The 20,539-nt window shown below is 43.1% G+C and overlaps 1 protein-coding gene across 1 annotated transcript in view; it reads left to right on the forward strand.

Moving 5' to 3' along the window:
• FAM227A (family with sequence similarity 227, member A) overlaps nt 1-20,539 on the forward strand; it is a 103,480-nt gene that overhangs the window by 61,675 nt on the left and 21,266 nt on the right. Inside the window, exons 12-16 of the mRNA XM_006865266.1 lie at nt 3,520-3,595; nt 5,852-5,946; nt 6,849-7,006; nt 11,030-11,182; nt 13,253-13,393. Of these exons, the coding sequence (XP_006865328.1) occupies nt 3,520-3,595; nt 5,852-5,946; nt 6,849-7,006; nt 11,030-11,182; nt 13,253-13,393 (623 nt within the window). The remainder of the gene's footprint in view (nt 1-3,519; nt 3,596-5,851; nt 5,947-6,848; nt 7,007-11,029; nt 11,183-13,252; nt 13,394-20,539) is intronic.

A 20,539-nucleotide genomic window follows, 5' to 3' on the forward strand; every position in this document is an offset into this window, starting at 1 on the left:
ATCATTTAGTCATTTAATAAATTATTAAAGATGGTAGTCAAAGAAATCCTCTAAAAGAAGCACTCATCATCAAAGTTCTTACTTGAAAACAGCAGAATCCACTGTAGCTGATTTAAGCAGAAAGAAACTTACCAAAGGATGTTAGTGGCACTCAGTCCCCTGGAAGGGCCAGTCCATAGATTCAGAGGCCATAGAATCAGGAATGATGTCCAAACCACAACACTCTTGCAAAGATCCACTGCCATGCACCGATGTCATTGGAAACTGGATGCTGAAATCTCCACTCTACTTTCCTGGAAAAGCCAGTTGCCTATCAACAATCTCTCCCAAACCGGAGTCTGTAGTTGCTCATTTGCATCTCAAAGCCTCATGCAAGTGCAGTGTATCTGAAAGGTAGAACCGAGGCTGGACATCCACACCCCAGCCACAGGGAAAGCTGGCAGAGTGACTTAAGTCTGCTGTGAAGTGCGGGTCTCGTGATGTCGAAAAAGAACACTTGAAAGATAGTTGAAGGGCAAAGCACATGTGTGATAAATATCCACCCTGGAGGGTGACATTTGAACTGAGAAAACAGAATGAGAAGGAGTCAACCATTTGAATAATGAATGGAAGAGCTTCTAAAAGAAGAAATGGCATGTGTGAAGGCCCTACTGCCAAGAAAAGAGCTTAGCATATTCAGGGGACCAAGAAGACCAGTGATACTTGGTCCCAGGGAGAAGAGAGGCAGGAGAGGAGGCAGGGGCTGGATGCTGCACAGTTGTGAGGGTCATAGTGCTTGTTTTCTTAGTACAGATCCTCTCTAGGCCTTACAAAGGTGTCCCCGTGGTATACGACTTGACTGAAGGGTGGTGCAAACCCAGCAGCTATTCCATGGAGAAAGACGTGGCCATCTGCTTCTGTGAATAGGGGAAGCCTCTAATGCAGTTCTCCTCAGCCCTGGAAGGTTGCGTTAGCTCAGAACCGGCTCCATGGCTGTGGGTAGTCCCTTCAGCATGCCAGCAGGTTCAGTAACGGTCATCTTCATCTGAGCTGGCAGGCCAGGCTCTTTCTGCATTCTCATCATGTTGCATCTCCAGCTAACAGGAGAGCTTGTTGGTAAAGCCAAGCCAGTCTCCTTGCATTTATTCTCAGCTCTAACACAGATCAATGAGGCCAGTTAAGAATGAGCTTTGAGGCTTCTCTGCGCCCCAGAGTGTTTACTTTCTAACAAATCCCAGAAACTGTCTCACAAGTTAAAGATCAGTAACCTTTAGACAACCAGCTGCATGATACACGGGAAGTTCTTCCTGCCTTTTCTTGCCCATTCAAATATTACATTTCTATAAAAACAAAGCAACTATTGTTGGGGCTGGTGGGCTGCTTGTCTGCCACTTTGTGGGCCATCTGTTTAGCATTGCCAAACTCCTACTCATCGTTAAAGACAGAACCCAAGTGTCTGCTCTCTTTGGGAATCCTCCAGCTCTCCCCGAGGCAGCACCAGTCATTGCCCACCCTGGGCTCCTGTGATGGTCTCATACGGCTGCTGCTGCTTGTTGGGTGTCCTGAAGCAATTCCCTGGTCGTCTTGACTCCATGAGACAGAGTGAACTGCTAGTGGGAGAGTTATTACTTACTAACTATACACTCTCCCCTTCGTGCATAGAAAAAGTAGCTCTGCCAAGAATAGGAATACAGATAGAAAGCAACGTTCTTTGATGGTTACCAGGGAGGGAGAGAACAGGGAACGACTTGCAAGATCGTAGACACTTGACATTTCTGGGGATGGAAGAGGCAATACACGATCTGAGGGAAATCAGCATAACCGGACCAGAGTAAATGAAGACACTGAGAGATACACAACAGAGAAGTCCTGATGTGGGCTGTGGGTTAATACGGCGGACCGCAAAGTCGGCGTGAACCACACGCTCACCAGCTGCTTCTCAGAAACCCTATACAGGGTCACTATGGGTCGGAACCAACTCAACGACACTTAACAACAACAACAATAGGAGTTCTGATGTGGCGCTGAAGGCTAGGCACTAGATTGCAAGGTTGGTTTGAGCTGCAAGGTTAGTGGTTCAAACTCACCAGCCACTCCTCAGAACTATACAACTATACAACAGAACTATACAACCCTATACAACTCAAATGCATGTAACAACCACAACAACAATATAGGAAATGTTGTAACATACACCGTTTTGCAACAACAATAATGACAACCAAAAGTATGTGTGTGGTTACACACATACCAAAAGTATGTGTGTAAGCTATCAAGTTGATTCTGACTCATCATGCCCCTGGAGGGTTTCCTCGTAGAGTTTCCGAGGCTGTAATGTTTCCAGAAGCAGAATACCACATCTTTCTCCTGTGGAGTGGCTGGTGGGTTTGAACTTTCCAGTTGGCAGGTAAATACTGTACTGTCAGGGCTCCTGTGTATGTGTAGGATGGCATATGTGAGTACATGTATGTGCACATACAGGTATATTTGTAAGTATAAATATGTACATGTGTGGGCGTGCTGCATGTATTCATATATAATAAAACCCATAAGAGGCTTGGTTACCGAGAACCCCTAGACATATCCAAGCACCTCACAGGATTGGTTTACTGGGGGCTAAAGGGCTTGGTTTAAGGAGCTCTGGTAGCATAGTGGTTATGAACTGGGCTGCTAATCTCACAGTTTGAAACTACCAGCTGTTCCGCGAGAGAAAGACAAGGCTTTCTGTTCCTGTAAAGATTTACAGCTTTGGAAACCCTGTACAGGGTCACTATGAGTCGGCACTGACTCCACGGTACATAACAACAACAACAACAAAGGGCTTAGTTTACTGGGGGAGCTAAAGAGTCTTGGTGTGAGTTAATGCGCTGGGCTGCAAAGTCGGTTTGAACCTAAAGGTCAGCGGTTCAAATTCCCCAGTCACTCCTCAGAAACCCTATTCAGAGTTGCTATTGGTCTGAACCAACTCAATGGCACTTAACAACAACAACAACAAAGTGCTTGAGACCATAGTCTCATGGGACAACTTAGTCAGTTGGCACAAAGGTAATATTCTACTTCCTAGTCTGGTTAGTAGTGTCTGGGGGCAGTTCAAACCCACCCTGTGGCTCCTTGGAAGACATCCTTGGTATTCTCCTTCCAAAAACCCTATAGAGCAGTTCTACACTGTATACAAGGGGTGTCCTGGAGTCAGAATCAACTCCATGACAACTAATGACAATGATGTGATCTCCCTGCTAGACAGGGCAGGAGCTAGCTTTCTCTTTCTGCCCCAGCACCTGGCATGTTAACAGTTTTGCTCATTTAAAAGTCCACTGAAGGTGGTGGTGGTTATGTGCCATGGAGTCGGTTCCGACCCATAGCGACCCTGTGCAGGGTTTCCGAGGCTGTAAATCTTTACGGGAGCAGAAAGCCTCATCTTTCTCCCGCGGAGCAGCTGGTAGTTTCGAACTTCTGACCTTGAGATTAGCAACTCGTAACCACTACGCTACCTCTCGCTAACAGCTTTAATAACGTTTTCTTCCTGTTTCTTCCCTTGAGACCTCTTCCATAATTGATAGAAGTTTTTCATCTAAGAATTCAGAGAGGAACACACGCATGCAGAAGACTACCAAAGGTACTACCTGGTTTCTCCTTTTCTTTAACAAATAGAAGTTTATTCTCTCACAGTTTTGTTGTTGTGTTGTTGTGTGCCGTGGAGTTGGTTCCGACTCATAGTGACCCTGTACAGGGTTTCCAAGGCTGTAAATCTTTATGGGAGCAGAAAGCCTCATCTTTCTCCTGTGGAACATCTGGTAGTTTTGAACTGCTGACCTTGCAGTTCTCAGCCTGATTCGTAACCACTATGCTACCAGAGCTCCTTTCTCATAGTTTAGGAGGCTTGTTGTTGTTGTCAGGTGCCATTGAGTCGGAACCGACCCATAGCGACCCCATGCACAGCAGAACGAAACAATGTCCGATCCTGGGCCAACCTCACTACCGCTGCCACACTTGAGTCCATCAATGATGCCACCTGGCTGATCCATCTCATTGGGGGTCTTCCTCTTTTTCTCTGACCTACCACCTTACCAAACATGTCATCCTTCTCCAGCGACTGTTCCCTCCTGACAAAATGTCTAAAGTATGAGAGACGAAGTTTAGCCATCTTGGCCTCCAAGGAGCTCTCTGGCTACACTTCTTCCAAAACGGATCTATTGGTTCTTTTGGCAGCCCATGGCACTTTCAATATTCTCCTCCAACGCAATAACTCAAAGGCATCAGTTCTTCTACGGTCTTCCTTATTCACTGTCCAGCTTTCGCATCCATATGAGATTATTGAAAATACCTTGGCTTGGGTCAGGCACACCTTAGTCCTCAAGCTGATATCTTTGCTCTTCAACACTTTAAAAAGGTCTTGTGCAGCAGATTTGCCTAACGCAGTATGTCGTCTGATCTCTTGACTGCTGCTTCCGGGAGTGTTGATAGTTGATCCAAGAAGAATGAAGTCCTTGACAACCTCAATCTTTTCTCCATTGATAAGAATGTTGTTTATTGGTCCAGTGGTGAGGATTTTTGTTTTCTTGACATTGAGATGCAATCCATATGGAAGGCTGTGCTCTTGGATCTTCAACAGTAAATGTTTTAAGTCCTCTTCACTTTCAGCAAGCAAGGTTGTATCATCTGCTTATCGCAAGTTGTTAATGAGTCTTCCTTCTATCCTGATGCCACGTTTTTCTTCATAGAACCCAGCTTCTCAGATGATTTGCTCAGCATACAGGTTGAATAAGTGTGGTGACAGAATACAACCTTGATACACACCTTTCTTAATTTTAAAACATTCAGTGGTGGGCGAATCTCACTAGTGTCATTGTCTCCTCTGTACACCTAGCTACTGAATGGCTGAATTGAGCCATGGTGGTGAACTCATTTCCAAACCTGAAGGGTAACCAGGGCCTTATATAGTCTTGAGGTTCCATCAGCTTCTATCTCACCAAAAAGCCTGACCTCTTTTATGACTCTGAGTTTTTGTTCCACATTTTCCCCCTACTCTATACAGGACCTTCTAGTGTGATCCCTTTCAGAGTAGTTGGTAATGGTAGCGGTAGTTCTTCTGGTCTTAGGGTGGTGGTCCATTAGTCCATTGGACTAGTTGTTTCCAAGCATCTTCAATTTTCATCACTTTTCTTTCCTTGGGACAGGGAGACACCAGTAGCTGCACCTTAGATGACCACTCCTGAGCTTTGAAGATCTTAGTTTCTACTCCTTAAAGTAAGATGTAGAGCATTGTCTTTGTGGACTCTATTATTCTCTGCTTGTCTTTTAAGATCTTCTGTTAACCTTTTCTTTTAGATAAACCATAGTTCTATGTGAGAGTTGAGTCTTTTTTTCTTGTCTTTTTTAACACAACATCCTTTTTGATGTTGCCCAGTGTTTTAGAAGCCTCTGTATTGCTCCTTTTTTGTTCTTTGTGCTGTATCCTGTAGAGAATTCTCTCATGGCACTCGATTCCCTCTGATACTTACTATTTAGGTCTTTTTCTCTGATTAAACTATGAGTTTTCTGGAGATAGTCTATTTCCAGCACTTAACATGGGCCCAGCACATAGCAAATACTAAGTAAATGTTTGTGGATGGATGGATGGATAGACATAGAGATGGAAAGATAAATAAATAAATGGAGAAATATATGGGGGTAGGTGTATACCTGGTTAAAATTCAACTGATATTGTATGAATTTACCTGTGCCATTTCCTGCAGCATCTCTCAATGATCTGAACACATTTTCAGACTAATTAGAAGATGAGAGCTTCCTTATGATCATTTCCATCACAGCTGGCATATTCCAAGTAACTTCTATTTTATTTATTTATTTGTTGCTAACATTCTATTGACAGAACATTACCGTCAAACAATGCTGTTGAGGAGAGTTACTAATCAAGTCAAAAGAATATCAGCAGCAAGACAACATGACCCTTTGTTGCCAAAACCGGTGAGTCCATGATTGGAAATTTAACAGTAGATTTGGTTTTTAAAAGGATGAGAGATGTGGCTAGAAACCTGAGCTCTGTGGAGATGCTAGGGTAAATAAGAATTGAGGTATTGTTGATATTAGGTGGAAAGATACAGAAATCTCCTAAGAGTAATTTCTGACAGAGGGAGGTACAAGTTGAGGGAGTGTTTTGTCTGGATTTCTTCAGGAGTTTAAATTGTGTTGTTGTTAAGTGCTGTCAATTCAGTTCCGACCCATAGCGACCTTGTACAGGGTTTCCGAGGAGTAGCTGGTGATCTTGAACCTCCAGCCTTGCTGTTCAAACTGACTTTGCAGGTCAGCACATTAATCCACAGCACAACACTGCTACTTGAAACTCGGAAACCTGGGTGTAACACAGAGAGAGTGAGAGAGTGCTGTCAACTTCCTTTGCTCAGGTTCTTTCATTCCGCTGAGCCTCAGTTTCCTACTCTATAAAATGGGATAATAATTCCAGGTCAAGGATTTTTAAGAGGTAGCGATGGAGTGATGATGATTAACGTTTAATGAGTACTTATTCCTTGTCAAGCATTCTCCCCTGTACACGCAGTGTTTTATGTGACCGGCCAAGTCCTTTGGGATAGTTACTATCATTATTCTGTTTATTAGTGAAGGAAATGTTGCCCAGAGCAGGTCACAAGTTTTTCCAAGATCACAAAACAAGTAAAGTGATGAAGCCAAGGCTTACGTGGAGGCCATTCTGACCTCGCGTGGTCCTACACCATCCTCACACTTGTCGCTGTCCACTGGTGCTGCCTCTGTGGCCATCCATCTTGTTGGGGCATCTTGCCTTTACGGTTCTTAATATATGCTGTAAAAATGACAGTGGTCTTTATTATTTCCCCTCTTTCCTCCCCATCTAGTCTCACCCTGCCTGCAAGAGCCCTGAGATGACTGAAAACTACTTCAACATTTATGGGAAGAGCCCGTTGGTTGTATACTTCCTCTACAACTACTCCACTCTGTATCGGCACGGCCAGGATGTGCTGATGGTCAGGAGGGAGAAGACCAAGACCATCCCATATCCTTGCCACCTGTGAATGGGCCCATGTTTCTCCAGGCCCTGCCTCTCCTCCCCAGAAACCAGAGCTCAGGAGAGAGATCCAGCCCTCAGCATAGCATGTAGTGGGTGTTGGTCAAGAGTGAGAAATAATGGTTGTTAGCCAAGAGTGACCATTGATAGGAGTGTGAGGATCAAATCTTGCTAATTTTACTTGTAAATCTGTTTTATGAACTAGCTGTGGGACCCTGGACAAGTTGAATTTCCCTATATACAAACTTGCGTTTTTCCCATCTAACTTCTAAATCTGCCTCATGAACTGGCTGTGGGACCCTGGGTAAATCCACCTTTTTTCCCCATCAACTAGAATAAGTGGGCTAACTCGGTATTCTAACATACTTTGAAATGAAATAATGCTTCTAGGTGCTCAAAAGGGGTCCTGGTGCGGCACTGTAGGGTAAGTACTGGATTCCTAACTGCAAGATTAGCAGTTCAAACACACCAGCCGCTCCTCAGAAACCCTATACAGGGTTGTAATGAGTTGGAACTTCCCTTGATGAGCATTCAACAACAACAGATACGCAAAACGACCTCAGAGCTGCATAGTAACCAGGAGTTCTGGTGGCCACATATATATTCCATGTAACGTCCTCCTCACACATACCCCACCCCCATGTTGATGCTGTGTGCTGTCGAGTCACTTCTGATTTACAGCAGCCCTTTAGGACACAGTAGAACTGTAATACTCTGGTAGTGTGGTGGGTTACGAGTTGAGCTGCTAAGTACAAGGTCAGCAGTTCGAATCTACCAGCTGCTCCATGGGAGAATGATGAGGCTTTCTGCCTCCATAAACACTTTACAGCCTCACAAACCCTATACAGGCTCGTTATGAGTTACAATCAACTCCACAGCACATACCACCAATATTTTCATCATTATTGTTTTGTTATGGTTCTTGAGGGTCGCCATGGGTCAGTACCGACTCGACGGCACTTAACAACAGTGTGGCACTGTAGGATAAGCACTAGACTGCCAACCGCAAGGTCAGCAGTTCAAACCTACCAGCCACTCCTTGGAAGCCCTATAAAGGTTGTTATGAGTCAGAACCAACTTGACGGCACTTAGCAACAACAACAATGGCTATAATTTTTATGGGAGCAGATTGCCAGATCTTTTCCATGCTAGTGGGTTTGAACCACTGACTTTTTGGTTATCAGGTAAACACTTAACCACTGAGCCACATATATCTCTCCTTTATTGTTGTTAGGTGCCATTGAGTTGATACCGACTCGTAGCAGCCCTGTGTGCAACAGTACAAAACCCTGTCCAGTCCTGGGCCAACCTCACAATCGCTGCTACGCCTAAGCCCATTGCTGCTGCCACTGTGCCAATCCATCTCTTTGGGGGTCTTCTTCTTCTTTTTCTCTGACCCTCCACTGTACCAAACATGATATCCTTCTCCAGGGACTGGTCCCTCCTGATGATACATCCAAAGTATGAAAGACGAAGTCTGGCTATCCTGGCTTCCAAGGAACACTCTGGCTGTACTTCTTCCAACAGAGATTTTGTTTGTTTGTCTGGCAGTCCATGGTACTTTGAATATTTTCCTCCTGCACCATAACTCAAATGCATCATCCTTCTATGGTCTTCCTTAGTCATCGTCCAACTCTCACATGTATATGAGGTTATTGACTTTGTCTTCTCAAGCTGCCCTTTGAAACTTTCTGTTAATCTCTTTTACCTCCTCATTTCTTCTATTTGCTTTAGCATCTCTGTGCTAGAGGGCAAGTTTCAGAGTCTCTTCTGACATCCATTTTCCTTCTTTCTTGTCTTCTTAATGACCTTTTGCTTTCTTCCTGTATGATGTTCTTGATGTCATTCCTGGCATAGTAAACCATGTGATTGTCAGGTTAAAAATGTCCAATACCTCCTTCATACCTATCAGCAAATCCCTGACGACATTCCAACTCATATTGACCCTCTATAGGGTTTCTGAAAAGGAGCAAATGGGTTTGCACTGCTGACCTTGCAGTTAGTAGTCCAGTGCTTATCCTACAGCATCACATGAGGACTCCAAAGACATTGTAGTATAACAACAGCCTCAGTTTGGGGATTTGAATCCCAGTTCAACAACCACTGACCTTGAGATCTCATGCATTTGACTTTGTCTCAGAGCTCAAAGTTTTAAAACTTTGTATTGTGAATTGAGTGAACATTTACAGACAAGATCATCAGTTTTACATTCAACAAATCATACGCTTTGTTTCATTACAATGATTATAATCCCCTTCATGTAACAAAAGTTATCCCATTTCCTCTTTTGAACTCTGTTTCCATTCTACCCACCTTTCCATCCCTTCTCAACTTTGTCCTTGGGTAAATGTTGCCCCTTTGATCCTGAATGATTGACCAGTCCATGCTGAGAATACCTTACTAGTGTTGTCTCCCCATATTCCTATGTACTGTCTGATTTAAAGTTGCCATGAGGGTGAGTTCCTTTCCGGACCTGAAGGGGGGTCCAAGGCCGTAGTCTCAGGTTCTCCAGTCTCTTTCGGACCAGTAAACCCAGTCTTTTTCTTTAAAAAAAAAAAAAAAATTTAATTTGCTCCACATTTTGTCCCACTCTATCCAGGACTTCTAACGAGATCCCTTTCAGAAGAGCTTAATATCTATTTTGGACTGCTAACTGCAGGTTGGAAGTTCAAACCCACTAGCTCCTTGGAAACCCTACCATAGGGTTGCTCTGAGTTGGAACAGACTCAATGGCACTTAACAACATCAACGACAGAATAAGGATGGAGCCTGGTGACAGTGAATTAAGCATTGGGATACTAACCAAAGGTCAGCAGTTCAAACCCACCAGTTGCTCCATGGGAGAAAGGCTTTCTGCTCCCATAAAGATTTACAGTCTCAGCCACTCTAGAGAGCAGTTCTCCTCTGTTCAGTGGGGTTGCTGTGAGTCAGAACTGACTAGACAGCAGGAGAACAGTTATGCCAAGTTAATAGCATTCTGACTAGGAGTTAGTGGCATATGACTGCCTATTGTTGCTGTTAATTAACAGTTGAGTCAGTTCCAACTCATGTGGTCCAGTGCATTATCCTGCAGTACCGCACCAGTAGTCCATATAACTGATACTACAATGAAAAGTAGTAGTAGCATTAATACCATAAACCAAACCTACTGACACCAAGTCAATTCGGACGCATAGCAATACTACGGGATAAGAAGAAGTGCCCCGTGATATTCCCAAGGCTGGCATCCTATGGAAGCTGCTTCTGTGAAGCAGCTGGTGGGTTGGGACTGCCAGTCTTTTGATGAGCAACCTAATAACCCCATATCAGGTCAGTATGATTGCCCTTATTTTATAGATAAGGAAATGGAGACATTGAGGTCCCACAACTCCTGACCAATAGAGCTGAGATTCTAAATAAGCTGATGAACCTGGGAGGTAGGAGGCAGAGGAGGATTTTTCAACCTACAAACATGAGATGGGGAAAGAGTACCAGGGCCAGAAAGGCGAGGAAAGCTGAACCTTCTTCCTGCTGCTCATTGTGAAAATAGAGGAACTCAGATGGCAACCTCAACAAGCATTTCCCAGCCCTTCCATCAAGGAGCCATGGTGGCACAAATGCTGGCTGAGTGCTCAGCTGCTAACCAAAAGGTTGGTTGGTGGTTTGAACCCACCCAGGCACTTTAGAGGAGAAAGGACCATCTGTTCCTGCAAAGTCTACAGTCTAGGAAACCCTATGAGGCAGTTCTACTCTGGGACACTGGTTGCTATGAGACAAAATCAACTCAGTGGCATCCAGTAACCACACTGCAGCCCTTCCATCAGCAGGAAGGGGAAAGCTTTATGGAAAGGTGGGTCAGAGCCTAGCCAGAGAGGAGGAGCCTCTTCCTTTCCCAAGCATGCAGTGACCAAGAGCAGAGGTCATTTCCTGTCATCAGAGACATGGACCATTTTCCCTGTCTCCCACCTCCTCACGTGCATTCCACTAATAAGACCATCAAAGAGCCTGGGGTTTTCCTTGACGACAGACCACCGAGTCTATCCCGACCTATGCTGAGATCATCACCCAGGCCCAGAACAACATGAAGAAGAGAAAGGACAACCTCTGCCAGTTGAACCGGATTCACTGGAATGAATGGAGTTACTTTGACAAGTACCTAAAGGAGCAGCAAGACTGCTTCCTCAGGTACTGAAGGGGCTTTGGGTTTCAGCATTTGTTGTAGTAATTTTACAACAAAAAATGGCTGCAAAATAGTGACAGGGTTAGGTGCCCTCTGAATGAAAGTGACTAGGATGTAATTTTTAACCATGTGGTGTCTAGTCCTGTCACTATTTAAACACAGTTTTCTTGTGATCAAAATAAAACTCCACAATACAGAGAGCAAATATTTTTAAAATCATGTATTTTTCAAACCACAACAGCATTGCATGGTCAATGAAAGCAAACTCAAAAACTTAAAAATGCACAGAAATGCCCCTAGAGATCTACAAGGTTAGCATTTTCCTGTCAATCCAATCTTTTTTCTGAGTGTGTATGTGTGGAGTCCTGGTGCGGCGCTGCGGGTTAATGCGTTCGACTGCAAGGTCAGTTTGAATTATAAGATTGTTGGTTCAAGTTCACCAGCCACTGCTTGCAAACCCTACACAGAGTCGTGATGAGTTGGCACTGACTCGACGGCACTTAACAACAACAACATATATATTTGTATGTAGAACAAGGACACAACAAAGAGTCAACCTCTTTTTGGACTCCTGGTGTGGCGCTGTAGGGTAAGCACTGGACTGAAAACCACAAGGTTGGCGGCTCAATCCCACCAGCCACTCTTCAGAAGCCCTATACCACGTAGCTATGAGTCAGAACCAGCTCGATGAAACATGACAATAACAACAAACAAAAGTTGTGCATACTACACTCCTGTTAGGCAGACTTTATAGTTTCCCACTATAAAGTCAGAAGCTTTTGGGATTGTCGTGTGCTGGATGCCTTCTTCTATCTCTTTGTTTAGAAAAATTCCACACCTTTCAGAAAAGTGGGAAGGTTAGGCAGTCAACCCTCATGCGCCCTTTACGACATGGACCAAGGATTTACGTTTTGCCACATTTGCTTTCTCTTTCTAAAGTCTAGTCCAAGTTCAGATTTCCCCGTTATGTCCAAAGTGTCTCATTTTGGGATTTTGGGATTTATCTTCTGCTTCAAGATCCAGCATTGGGAATTGCATTTATTGTTGTATTTTGTTCATGTCTTTTATGTTGTTCGTGTCTTTGCAGCTGGAACAGTCCCCCTGCCTTTATTTTTAAAATTTTTCTATGGTGTGGACTTTTTTTTTTTTTTAGAAAGGTTGAAGCCACATCCTAGATTCTTCCAATTATTTCTTCAGAGGATCATTTTTTGGGGAGGGTGGGAGGTGGAAGGTGGTTTGTTTGATGTTTGTTGTTGTCATTAAGTGACGTAGAGTCTGAACCAACTCATATCGCTCCTGTATGTTTCTGAGGAGCAACTGGTGGGTTTGAACTGCCAACCTTGGAGATTGTAGTCCAGTGCTTATCCTGCAGTGCCACATCAGAACTCCTAGATAACTCAAATGGCAAATTAACCCTGACATTTCATTGGCATGACAGAATGACAGGAGTGGGCAGATGGCTCTATCACCTGCTGGGTACTTCATCTAGACCATGTGGCCTCGTTGTGACTGAGACAAGGGAAAAGAAACTGGACCATTGAACTGGGGCCTTTTGTCTCCTCAAGCACAGGAGTGACACGTGTCATTTCCCCTCACATCTCATTGGCTAGAATTAGTCACATTGCCCTGATATATTCCTTGACTTTAAGGACTATGTCTTATTCCTGTCTTTGTGCCCAGGCACCTATTACACAAGCAGACACTCAGCAAGGCCTCGGGGACTGAGTGGCTACTTTGTGTTCGTCTCTCTGCTTCAGTTGGTTACTTTTGCAGAGGTAAAGAATGAATTTGTAAATATTTGCCTCCTGGTACATATGAAGGAGTCCCTGGGTAGCACAAATGGTTAAGCACTCAACTGCTAGCCAGAAGGTTGGTGGTTCGAATCCACCCATTGGCTCCTCAGAAGACAGACCTGGAGGTCTGCTTCCAACAGGTCGGAGCCTTGAACCAGAACAGTTCTCCTCTGTATACATGGGGTCACCATGAGTCAGAATGGATTCGATGGCAACAAACACACCATACGAGGATGGGACGGAAGCCTGTGTTTCATGTGTGTCTTTGTGGTTTCTCCGCAGGGAGGTGAAGAACATCAATCAAAAAGCAGCGGAGAAAAAGAAGGCGAACTACACTTTTATCCCACCCTCAGCCTTAAATAATGAATATGTTGACAAAAAGTCCAGAGCAAGCCAACAGAGAGAGACAGAATTTCTCTTAAGGTTTGTTCAGTCACAAACCATAGAAAAAATAGAAGTGGGTCCACTGTAAGAATTCCTAGTACGCAAACTGCCAACAGTTCATCCAAAGATGGGAAGTTTGCGGACAGAGAGAGCCTAAGTTAATGGGGATGAAACAGTACAGGAGGCAGTGAGAAGGGTGACACAGTGTGCAGTTTGCAGCCAACTGGGAGCCCTGGGAGTCTAGTAGGTTATGCACTGGGCTGCTAACCACAAGGTCAGCAGTTCAAATCCACCAGTCACTCAGTGGGAGAAAGATGAGGCTTTCTGCTCCTATAAAGATTTACAGCCTCGGAAACCCTGTGCAGGGTCTCTGTGAGGCACACAACCTTCACCACCAGTATACGTCCAGTTAAATGATTCATGTTGAAACTGTGAATGGATATATGTTTGGGGTGTATATAGTATCACCCAAAATACAGGAAATATTATTTAAAAAGCCTTCCTACTACATCGCAAAAAGCCCATGAAAGTTCACTGGTGTCAGGAGAGTTGTAGTTAAATGACTCCATTCATGCAGGTGAATGTTCATGTTGTTTTTAGTATTATTATTAATGGTAGTAGCATGAGCTAGCAAAGATTTTTTACTTTCTCTATGCCAAGGATTGGGCGACTAAGTACTTTTATGAATGATTAGAGCTTTGGTTGCAAGTTCTGGGAAGCCAGCTCAAACTTGTGTAGGCAGAAGGAGAAGCTAGTGGCTAAGCAACTGGGAAGGTCACAGACAGGCTGGCTACAGGTACATATGGACCTAGAGACTCAATGATACCTCTCGATGTGTGGTTTCTTTTTCAAGTTATTTCTACCTGGTAGTGTAGTGACTCAGCATTGGACTGCTAACTGTAAGGTTGGCAGTTCAAACCCACCAGCTGCTCCGTGGGAGGAAGATGAGGCTTTCTGCTCCCATAAAGATCTACAGTCTTGGAAACCCTATGGAGCAGCTCTACTCTGTCCTATAGGATTCCTATGAGTCGGAGTGGACTCAATGGCAGTAGCTTTGGTGTTTTGGGTTTTCTGCCCTTAGAGAAGGAAAGAGGACGACAGACACCCCAGCATATATCATAATAGTGCATGATCTTAAAGGCAAGAGACACCTCCTCCCAGCCTCCAGAAACCAAGCCTCGGAGGAGTGTCAGATGGCTCTGCTCACCCACCTAGACCAGTCACTGAGTTCAGGAGAGAGCAGTGCTATGATTGATTAGCCATGCCTGAATGGCTCTGTCATTCAGAGAGCAGGGCACAGTCAATGACAGGGGTGAGGTGCTATCAACAGGTTCACTTTATTTCTATATCAGCAAAATTCTATCAAATATCATTGCCTCATTACACTAAATAGAGGTGAGGTCACCATTCACTGATGACCTCCTATATCAGGTTACTAGGGTCATAAAGAAATGAAGAAGTTGCAGTCCTTGTCCTGGGAAACAGACATGTAAACAGACAACATGCTGGAAGGTTTCATAGGTCTTAAGAGACAACTTCAAAAGGGAAGAACACCAGTTGCTGTTGAGTTGGTTCTGACTCATGGTACCCCCTGAGTATCCAAGTAGAACCGTGCTCCATACTGTTTTAATGACTGATCTTTCTTCCAAGGACCCTCTAAGTAGACTCAAATTTCCAACCTTAGCACACTCACCATTTGCACCACCTAGGGACTCCTAACCAAGGAAACAGTGGAGGGAATAGTTTTTTCATGTTGAGCAGGCACGTTGGGGACGTCCTGCCACATTACTGATTGATTTGTAAACTCTTCCACCCACCTTCTATCGAGAATCCAGGAATACCTTTGAAATCCTACTGAATTTTTGAGCCAATTTTTGTTTGCATCTTTTTTTGGTTTCCCCGTAGGGTGGGAAAGAAACTTGGATCATATAACTCTCTCTTCTCATTTCCAAGCTCTGAGGATGAAGAGCCCTCTGGAGATAAAATTCTGGCTGCCAGATGTGGTGGAATAACAACAGCTTAAGACTGGGAAATAGAAATACCTATTGGAAACCCTATGTAGGGTTGCTTTGAGTTGGAATGACCAGTCATCTGTCAGTTTGTTGTACTGTGATGACCTGCTTATTGCTGTGATTCTGGAAGCTAGACCACAGGTATTTTAAATGCTAGCAGAGTCACCCAAGGTGGACAGGTGTCAGCTGAGCTTCCAGATGAAGATAGACTAGGAAAGAGAGAGATAGACTACATCCAAATATTCAGTCACTGAAAACCTTATGAATAGCAGTGAAACACTGTCAGCACGAGAATATTGACTAATGAAACCTGATGAAAAGCACCAGAATATTGTCAGATATAGTGCTGGCAAATGATCCCCTCACGTTGGCAGGCACTCAAGATACGACTGGGGAAGAGCTGGCACAGTAGAGTTGACTGTGATGGAGTAAAGCCCTCAGGACCTTCACTTGCTGATGGAACACAACTCAAAATGAAGAGAAACAACCGTAAACATCCACTAATAATTGGAACATGGAATGTATGAGGTATTGAATGTAGGAATATTGGAAATTGTCAAAAATGAAATGAATGCATAAACATCGAGGATATCCTAGTCGTTGTTGCTGTTAAATGTTGTCAAGTGGGTTCCAACTCACAGCGACCCTGTATAGGGTTTTCAAGGAGTGACTGGTGAGCTTGAACTGCCAGCCTTGCCATTCGAACTTCCAGCCTTGCCATTCAAACTGACCTTGCAGTCCAGCGCGTTAACCCACAGTGCTACACCATACTAGCATTGGCCATTTTGAATCTGACAATTACATGGTTTACTATGCCAGGAATGACAAATTGAAGAGGAATGGTGTCGAATTCATCATCAAAAAGAACGTATCAAGATCTATCTTGAAGTACAATGCTATCTGTGATAGGATAATATTCCATATGCCTACAAGGAAGACCAGTTAATACTACTATTATTCAAATTTACACACCAACAAATAAAGCCAGTGATGATGAAATTGAAGAATTCTCTCAACGTCTTCAATCTGAAATTGATCAAACATGCAATCAAGATGCATCGATACTTACTGGTGATTGTAATGCAAAAGTTGGAAACAAAGAGGAATGATCAGTAGTTGGAAAATATGGCCTCGGTGATAGAAACAATGCCAGAGATCACATGACAGAATTTTGCAAGACCAATGACTTCTTCATTGCAAATACCTTTTTTTGTTTGTTTGTTTACCAATGCTTTCATTGAGGTAACTTTTCCCAATTTAATACATATATGTGTTTTATATATACTTAGGAAAGCTAAACAATGTTCTAAGGCACTTGGAATTGTGCACAGCAAAGTTTCCTATAATTATTGTACAACTAGATAGAGCATAATTTTGCTTTTAAATAACACAAATACCAGTATGGAATTAAAAACAAAACATAATACATAGTCTGTCTTTCAGGTTACAATGGTGGAATACATATACATATGTGTGTATTCTTGTAGATATTTATACCTACATACTATAATATTGTACAGAGAAAGAATAGTAAGAGAAGCAGTCATGTGACTCAGTGTACATTCCAGTTATTCATACCCACAGATATTATACCTGTGTAATAAGTAGGATTAGATCACTCACTGGAAATCAGGAATCATATCGTTCTGATAATGGTCACAGTTTATAATCACACAAACAATGATACATCCTTATCACCTTAGCCAATTTAGTTGCAAGACTCAAAGAATTAATGTAGTTTCTTAAAACTTACTGATACCTAGGGAAAAATGACGAGTTTGAGTTTTCAGTAGGTACTATGAGTCTGAATTGACTCGACAACACTTAACAACAACAACCCAACCAGTGCTGTTGAGTTTAATCTGACTCATAGCGACCCTGCAGGACGAAGAAGAATGCCAGTCCCCCCCGCCTCTCCCGCCAAGTAGGGTTTCCAAGACTGTAATCTCTACAAAAGCAGATTGCCACATCTTTCTCCCATGGAGTGACTGGTGGGTTCGAACTTCTGACGTTTCCGTTAGCAGCCAAGTGCTTAACCACTGCACTACCTGGGTGCTATTCAGTGGGTACCAGATCTGAAGAAATTGGTGCAGAATGTTTGGAATATGTTGGCCTCTTTCTAAGCCACAAAAGAAACGCTAAAATAGAAACATGAAAACGAGTGCCTACATTTTAGGTGAAAGTGGTTTGACCCTAGATTCATTCTGTTATATATACATATTTTTCCCAATACTAGTTAGCACTGCAGTGGCATCTTTTCTAGCAGTAGCTCTCTAAGCAATACAGTCCAAACAGAATAAAAACATCCAATAAGAAAAGGCCCCGCATATTGACAAGAGGCACAAATGAGTATAATTGGCATTTTCATACACCATGAAACTGACCTGAGGGTGGAGTGGCACTCTGCCTCAATTACTCCCTTCAGTTTATTCTTTAAAAAAAGAAAATTACTGCCATTTAAAAATATAAGAATTGAAAATACATTTTTAAAACAACATAGAAGATGACTGTATACATGGACCTTATCAGATGGAATACACAGAAATCAAACTGACTCCATCTGTGGAAACAGAAGGTGGGAAAGCTCCATATCAGCCAAAACAAGGCCAGGGGCAGACTGTGGAACAGACCATCAATTGCTCATATGCAAATTTAGACTGAAGCTGAAGAAAATGTCAAAGTCCACAAAGGCCAAAACATGACCTTGACATAGCCCATCCGAATTTAGAGACTGTCTGAAGAATAGATATAATGCATTAGACACTAAAGACTGAAGACCAGAAGAGTTGTGGGATGACATAAAGAACATCGTATAGGAAGAAAGCAAAAGGTCATTAAGAAGAAAGAAGGAAAAGATCAAAATGGATGTCAGAAGAGACACTGAAACTTGCTCTCTAGTGTAGAGATGCTAAAGCAAATGGAAGAAATGAGGAGGTACAAAAGCTGACCAAAAAATTTCAAAGGTCAGTTCAGAAACACAAAGTTAAATGTTATAACAAAATGTGCAAAATACCTGGAATCAGAAAACCAAAAGGGAAGAACACGCTCAGCATTTCTCAAGCTGAGGGAACTGAAGAAAAAATGCAATTCTCAACTTGCAGTATTGGATTCTATGGGCAAAATAAAGAGCTCTGGGAGCATAGGGGTAAAGAGTCGACCTTCTAACCTCAAGGTCAGCAGTTCAAAACTACTAGACCTTCCATGAGAGAAAGATGAGGCTTTCTCCTCCTGTAAAGATTTACAGTCTCAGAAACCCTATACAGGGTCACTATGAGTTGGAATTGACTCCATGGCACATAACCACCACCACCATTGGCAAACTATTGAATGATGCAGTAAGCATCAGAAAAGATGGGAAGAATACACAGAGTCGCAGTACCAAAAAGCAATGGTCAATGTTCAACCATTTTAAGAGGTAGCATATGATCAAGAGCCAATGATCCTGAAAGAAGAACTCCAAAGTGCATTGAAGGCATTGATTGGCAAAGAAAAAGCACCGAGAATCGATGGATTACAAATAGAAATCTTTCAACAAACTGATGCGGCACTGGAGGCACTCACTCATGTATGCCAAGAAATTTGGACGATAACTACCTGGTTTACTGACTGGAAAAGATCCATATTTGAGGGTATTCCAAAGAGAGATGACCCAACAGAATGTGGAAATCATCAGACAATATCATTAATCTCACATGCAAGTAAAATCTTGCAAAAGGTAATACAAAAATGGCTGCAACCATACATTGACAGAGAACTTCCAGAGGTTCAATCTGGATTCAGAAGAGGATATGGAACATTGTTGACATTAGGTAGATCTTGACTGAAAGCAGAGAATACCAGAAAGATGTTTACCTGTGCTTTATTGACTGCACAAAGGCTTTCGATTCTGTGGATAATAACAAACTATTAGATAGAAAAGCAGAGAATGAGTATTCCAGAACACTTAATTGTGCTCAGGAGAAACCTGTATTTAGACCAAGAAGCAGGTGGTCAAACAGAATTAGGGAACGCTGAATGGTTCAAAATTAGGAAAGATATGCGCCAAGGTTGTATCCTTTCACTATACTTACTCAGTCTGTATGCTGAACAAATAATCCGAGAAGCTGGATTATATGAAGGAAAATGTGCTATCAGGATTGGAGAAAGACTTATTAACAACCTGCGATATGCAGATGATACAACCTTGATTGCTAAAAGTGAAGAGGACTTAAAATACTTAACTGATGAAAATCAAAGACCACAGCCTTTGGTACGGGTTGCATCTCAATGTAAAGAAAACAGAAATCCTCACTACTGGACCAATAAGCAACATCCATATAAATGGAGAAAAGATTAAGGTTGTCAAAAACTTCATTTTGCTCAGATCAACCATCAACACTCATGGAAGCAGCAGTCAAGAAATCAAATGTTGTATTGCATTAGGCATATCTGCTGCACGAGACCTCTTTAATGTGCTGAAAAACAAAGATGTCAGTTTGAGAACTAAGGTGCACCTGACCCAAGCCATGGTATTTTCAATAATCTCATATCCATGCAAAAGTTGAACAGTGAGTAAAGAAGACCGTAGAAGAATTGATGCATTTGATCTATGGTGTTGGAGGAGAATATTGAAAGTACCATGGACTGCCAAAAAAACAAACCAATCTGTGTTGGAAGAAGTGCAGCCAGAGTGCTCCTTGGAAGCCAGGATGGCCAGACCTTGTCTCTCATACTTAGGACATATCATCAGGAGGGACCAGTCCCTGGAGAAGGATACCATGTTTAGTAAAGTGGAGGGTCAGAGAAAAAGAGGAAGACCCCCACACACCCTTCCCCACCCCCCAACGAGATGGATTGGCACAGTGGCAGCAGAAATGGGCTCATATGTAGCAATGATTGTGAAGTTGGCACAGGATTGGAGATTGGGTAGTGTTTCATTCTGATGTGCATAGGGTTGCTATGAACCAGTACCAACTGGATGGCTCCTAACAACGAGTTGGGACCTACTTGATGGCACTTAACTATTCCCAGAATGTTGTTGTTGTTAAGTGCCGTCGAGTCGGTTCCGACCCATAGCGACCCTGTACAGGGTTTCCGAGGGTGTAAATCCTTACAGGAGTAGAAAGCCTCATCTTTCTCCCGCGGAGCGGCTGGTAGTTTCGAACTGCTGACCTTAAGGTTCACAGCCCGATTC

The sequence above is a fragment of the Chrysochloris asiatica genome, unplaced genomic scaffold (genome assembly GCF_000296735.1).
Source record: "Chrysochloris asiatica unplaced genomic scaffold, ChrAsi1.0 scaffold00076, whole genome shotgun sequence".
NCBI classification, from domain to species: Eukaryota; Metazoa; Chordata; class Mammalia; order Afrosoricida; family Chrysochloridae; genus Chrysochloris; species Chrysochloris asiatica.